Below are 6000 nucleotides of genomic sequence, written 5' to 3' on the forward strand. Positions count from 1 at the left end.
CTGCAGGTGTTTTACCTGTGGATCGGCAAATGCTGCAACGAGATGTTCGTACGAGATGTCCTGGGCTGCCCCAACTACGCTTCAGTACCCCCCAACATGGTCAGCGAGGCAAACTCGGATAGGAGATTTTAGTAAATCGAGCAGCTTTCTATTCAGAAGGATGATGATTTTATAATCAGTTTATTCAGGGAGGAGGTGTCGTCCTCATCAAACACGTCCGGAGATTAACTGTGATTAGGGAAACGGCCGTATTGTTGTACATCTTGATCTGACACAAACACCAACGCCCAGTTAACTGCTGAACGAATGATGCAATGCTGCATTGTACACCCACCCCCCCCGAAAATGAGTCACAGTTTTACTTAACAGTAAAAGAGCACTGCATTTCAGTTTGCATTGTAGAAAAAAAATAACAGATTTGCTGGTGTGGCTGTTCTGCCTTCTAACAAACCGTGCGGCTACCTAGAAAGCTCTGTCATTACCACACCGTGGGCATGATGGCAACACCCAGAACAAAGAGCCACTGTCAGCACTCGTTTATGCTGTTTATTTTATTTTTCTACAAAGGGGGAGATGCGTCCCAGAGCCACCTACGAACCGCACATTTCAAACCACAGGCACATTTCTAGATGACTGTGTGACTCTACGTCATCTGTTTCCTATCTGAAAACGATGCTGTTGACGTTTTGGTTCTCCTCTCGTTCTCTATCAATCCCAGAGTCACATTCCTGAGCTGGAGACTCCTCTGTCCGAGAGAGTGCGAGCCTTCCTCGACTGGCTGCAGGACAACAGAGCGTTCAGCTCGACAATACACGTCGTCAAGTAAGAACTGCTTCATACCTGGATTAAAATCTGACTTGTGCCGCCGAAACATGTTTTCCATCCCAACGTGGCCCAAATTTTGACTGACTGTTACACTCTCCTCATCGCCCCACACTGATCTTATGTTTTCAGTCTCTTCAGTCACATGTTTGAATGTACGCCATGATTTGTTTGCGAATTCCATTGCACTATGTCACATTTTGCGTTTTTCGATACACCAACTTTTCCACCTCAGCCAAGTGTGAAAAAATTTTTTTTTCTTTCTTTTTTTTTTTTTCCCCCAGATTTATGCACAAGTTGAAAACAGGGAGGTGGTAACCTGCCTATAAAGAGGCAGTTTTCTTCTTTTTCTACAGCGACCTCAGGTCACTGTGATGGCAAAATGAGTTTCAGTTCCTCTGTATGCAAACAGTAGTAGCTGCAAGAAGTGAGGAGGTTGTGGACGTTGGAGGGCACATTATCGTGACAGTGTCCCTGAGATTGAATTTCATTGGAGAGGAGAAAAACGTAGTAACTTTGAGAGACAGGCGCAAATGTTTTTTAGAGCAATTCATTGCCTTTACTTGCGCCGATGCTGCGATCGCAGTGTGAAATCAGTAAAGTTTATCTTCCAAACCGAGAGCGGAAAGATGGAGAATTGAAATACTTTGACAGTATTATTGTCAGTTTTAGTTATTTTTTAGGACACTGACAGTACCACACAACGCCTGCTTTCTTCTTCACCCCATTTAAAATAAGTATAAAACCAAAATGTTTTACGTTGAGTGCCGTCAGGTTACCGCGCCAAGCTTCCCAAATATCCATAAAATCTGTTATTTGTGTTTGTAAACATTCAAAAACACAAGTTACAGCATACAGAGGTCAGAGGTCACGGTCCGCCTGTAGTGGTATCTCTGGGGAAAGCTTTAGGCTCTGGGATAAGTAAGAATGAATATAGTAATTATGATAAATGTGTTAATGGTTAAATTCCTTTTTATCTTCTCCAACATGAGCTTTTGCTGCTTCTCTCTGTTTTATGTGACTATAAATTGAATGTATTTGAGTTTTGGTCAAACAATCGGTTGAACAAAGGGGATCAAATGAAGGCACCTTGGGCTCTGGTGGAATTGTGACATGTTTACCTATCGTTTGGTATGTTGTCTATACTGTAAGCTATTAATGAAAATCTAGTCAACTAGTCAACCCTAGGTGGTACTGAACCAGTGACACTACAGGTATAGCATACACTAGATATGGTACGCGTCTAAGCCACCAGGCCAACGTGACTGGGACGTTATGCATGTCCCTTAGTCGGTTACTTGAGCCGCGGAATCTGACAGCGCTGCAGTTGTTCTCGCCGGCTTTCCTGAAAAGCTCGCTCACATTTCCGGAGAGCCGCTTTCGCCTGGCACCGAACAGAAGCGGGGCGCGACCGGTTTCATGTTAAAGTGGAAACCGTCTCCCAGCAGAGATCGGCCCGACGTTGCCAGTAAACTATTTCCAATGTAAACACATATTGTAGTAAGCGGTGGTATAGGCTTCCACGGGGGACGTAATGTTTCGGTTTCCTCCTGCTCCTCCCCTGCGTGGCACAGCATTGCTGCTCGGCCGCATGTTTACACCACAGTGGTGGAGTTGTGGAGGAGGGCTGGTGTCTGGCTGGTGAGTGCCAGCCTCATCAGTGAATTAAAAAGGGCATGTGGTACCGTGGGTGGCGACGTTACGGGACGTAGTGATCTAAAATGAGAATGCACCTAAAAGAAGAAGTCTGCCTAACAAAGGCTGCAACTGTCTTATTTTTGCATTTTTGCCGATTCATGTGTGAATTATTGTAGTCTATAAAATGTCAGGTTATTCTGAAAAATGCACGCCTTCATTTTTCCCGAAGGCCGAGATGACGTCTTCAAATAACTTGTTACTTGTCAACCAAAGAAGAAAAGTTTCTTTTTTGGTTGAATGAAAAAAGGGGTTTATAGAGAAAAAAAAAGATACATTTCTCAAAGATCAGTTTTGGAAAAAGACTTGGTGTTGTTTTGATATCAGAACCACAATTCAGGTATTGTATTGGCACTGGAAAAGAAAAATTTCAAACAATTCCAGCCTAGCATAGAACCCAAAATCACAAACCAAGTGCTGCTATCACTGCTATCACTTAAACACCTTGTTTTTTGTTTTTTTTCCTCCTGCAGGGACGATGCTTCGGCTAAAGCCACTTTCTTCCAGCACCTGGTGGAGGATCGGTCTGAGTCGGCTTCTTCCTACTATGAATTTCTCCAGCACATTCAGCAGCAAATGTCCAAGTAGGCCACCACCATACCGAGAAAAAAAAAAAACAACTAGAAACCACAGACCCGTGCGAGGAAGGGTTTCCGCTTCGTAGAGTGAAAACTAGCGTTAGCCAACGACGGGCGCCCATCGCTGCCTCAGACCAGTTGTAGCGAGGTGGGTCACCGCCCCTTCCTTTAAACAGTCTTATTAAACAAATCCACCCTCCAAGCTCATCGGTCAGCCATGATTTGACCATCAGAAGGGGAGGGAGGGGGTTATTTGTAGAAAAGAACGAAGAATTCCAGGAACAAATGAATGAATGAAGGGACAGGAGGTTTGTTACACGTCAAAATGAATTATCGAAAACGCTCCTCCAGCGTCTCCTCCCTGCCTCTTAGTCACAGTCAGGCCCCCGTTTAGCCTCTCGTCAAATTCGTCACTCATGAGAAAAGAAGGGGGAAGAAAGTGGAGCCGAGAAGATGCCACTCTAGTACGTTTTACTTTTAATTTGTTTTCGTGAGCCTCACATGTAGCTAGTGCGGTCTTTTTTTTTTTTCTTTTTTCTTTTTTTTTAAATTTTATAATTCATTCACTTCCTCACTCCCTCGGTTTTATTTTTAGACAATTTTGAATACACTGGAAAACAGAAACAAGCATTCCTTCGGTTGTTTTTTTTTGTTTTGTTTTTTTCGGCATGCGCTTTCAAATACGCATGTCAACGTTCTGTTTGCTGCTAGTCCGAGGATAGACGACAACTGGGAAACATAACTCAGCAGTGGTTGGACATTTAACCCCCCGTCAGCTCCCTCCTCTCCGCTCCTCTTTGTGAACTGATTTTATTGAGCTCAAACATTAAAAAAAAAAAAAAAAAAAAAAGCCCCACTGTCAACAATCTTATTCTCATTTGTTTTGTTTTATTTTTTTCCAGGCGCTAACTCAAGTTGCTATCCACTTTGTAACTATTGAAAAGAATCTTTTATGTGCGATAATTTATGAACCAGCTTATTAAATAAAAAACAAAAACAGAACTCTGCTTCTTTCATATGATGGTGCCATTGATTAACAGATATTCATGGTTGTAAAAACAATTATTTTCTATTTGTGTGTGTTTATGAAAGAAAAAAAAAAAAAAACTTTTGACTTCCCCATTTACTGTCAGGCCCCATGTTCCAACAGTTTCAACCAAACAAACTGTCAGTGGCATTGATTTCTGCCTTTATCATTGAAACGGGCCGATGTCGCTCATTACTCTCTGACATCCTGTCGCTTTTGAAGAACACGAAAAACTGCTCTAATGTTTCAACACATTAGCATCATCCGTCACGACTCAGTGACCCTATGACTCCCACACACGCCTTATGGCAGCGTAAGACCCAACTAGAAATATATTTTCTGACCACGTAAAAACCAGATTTATTCACGTAGAATTTGAAGAGTTTGACTTTTGGGTGAAGAATAATTGTGTGTATATTTCAACATAAACTAACTGGAAAATCTAGGACCCTTTTACGGATCTGAACCTTTCCAATTGCACCAGTTAGCAACGAGGGCCGGTTTTTACTAGAAGAGAACTGGTTTTTTCACGACATGTTGTCTGACCACGTCGGAAATCACAAGTGTTCGGCACCTGATCGATCCACCTTCCACTGTGGCAGTTCGGCCCAGGCGTAAACACTTTTGATGCCCGACGTCGGACAGCACGTCTCGCGAACTAGTTCCGGGGGGGACCTGAAACCGGTCCATGCAGAAACTGCCGGAAGCTGACGCCCCCAGTCCAAGCATCATGGAGAACTTTCCACAGTTCTCCTGTGGCTTTAGTCAGTCTCAGTGTCTTCTGTCTCTTCATTTAATCCCAGGCCGACTCCACGATGCTGAGATCAGGGCTCTGTGGGGGCCAGACCATCTGTTGCAGGATTCCTAGCTCTTCTTGTGTCTGGAGATAGTTCTTTATGACTCTGGCTGTACGTTCTGGCTCATTGTCCTGCTGCAGAATGAATTTGGGACAGATCAGACGCCTCCCTGGTGGAACTGCGTGTTGGATAAAAATCTAAACATCTGAAGTACGCAAAAACCTTTGCACAGTGTATGTAAGTAAGTTCTAGCGTCAGTCTTCATTTTGTTTAACACACTCACATATTTAAAAAGAGCTTTACAAGGTACAGATTCATGATATGCAGGATGCAGTATTAAATATTCATAAAATTATAAAAAGGATGGTATTAGGTACAAAAGACAAGGGGGTACAGTACGATGAATATGTCAAGAATAAATTTAGAAGACTTAGAGGTTGTAGAAATGTGTTTGCAGAAGTGACGCTGCGTCTTTGCCGCTTTGTTCTCAGTTTTTTCCTTTTCCTTTTGTTCAACTTCTCAACTATGCATCTTAGAGTAGAGACTTGTCTTTGAAAGTATCTGCAGGCCCTGAAAAAATTAAAAGCATTCAATTCAGTTTCTTAAAAAAAAAAGGCGTTAAAAGGCCTTAAAATTATATATTGAATTCTTAAATTTTGTTTTAAATTCTTAAGTCTTTTCTCCGCCAGCTGGGTTTTTTTTTTTTTTTGTGTGTGTGTGTATTTGGTTTTTCGTCTATCAGTCCAAAACTTAAAGGTATTTAATTTTTTACTGTAGATGACTAAAAAAAGCATCAAATATTCTTTTTGAAGCTAAAACAAGCTTCTTTTTTTTTCTTTCTTTTTCTTTAAATATACTGCTTAGAAGTGCTGAAAAAATATAATAATAAATGAGCTATGTCTTAAATTTAACTTGGTGACCCCTGGAGAAACCCTTATTTTGCAACAATGGCTCCACTGTTGTACAACTCATATATTTTATTTGTTTCCCATTTTTAAAATGCAGATTTCATTTACAGTGTTTACACCCAACTCCCCCTTCTGTCAAATTTCAGACCAACTGAAGATGTAAAAATCTGATA

General features: G+C 41.7%; 1 protein-coding gene across 3 annotated transcripts in view; it reads left to right on the forward strand.

The window, feature by feature from the left end:
* Positions 1 to 3945, forward strand: part of sec24b (SEC24 homolog B, COPII coat complex component) — a 30674-nt gene extending 26729 nt beyond the window's left edge. For all 3 annotated transcript variants that reach the window (XM_040120036.1, XM_040120037.1, XM_040120038.1), the window contains 3 exons: positions 7 to 99; positions 719 to 822; positions 2991 to 3945. In XM_040120036.1, the coding sequence (XP_039975970.1) occupies positions 7 to 99; positions 719 to 822; positions 2991 to 3105 (312 nt within the window). In that variant the 3' untranslated portion in view covers positions 3106 to 3945. The remainder of the gene's footprint in view (positions 1 to 6; positions 100 to 718; positions 823 to 2990) is intronic.
* Positions 3946 to 6000: the final 2055 nt, after the last annotated feature.

The sequence above is a fragment of the Xiphias gladius genome, chromosome 23, assembly GCF_016859285.1.
Source record: "Xiphias gladius isolate SHS-SW01 ecotype Sanya breed wild chromosome 23, ASM1685928v1, whole genome shotgun sequence".
Taxonomy (NCBI): domain Eukaryota; kingdom Metazoa; phylum Chordata; class Actinopteri; order Istiophoriformes; family Xiphiidae; genus Xiphias; species Xiphias gladius.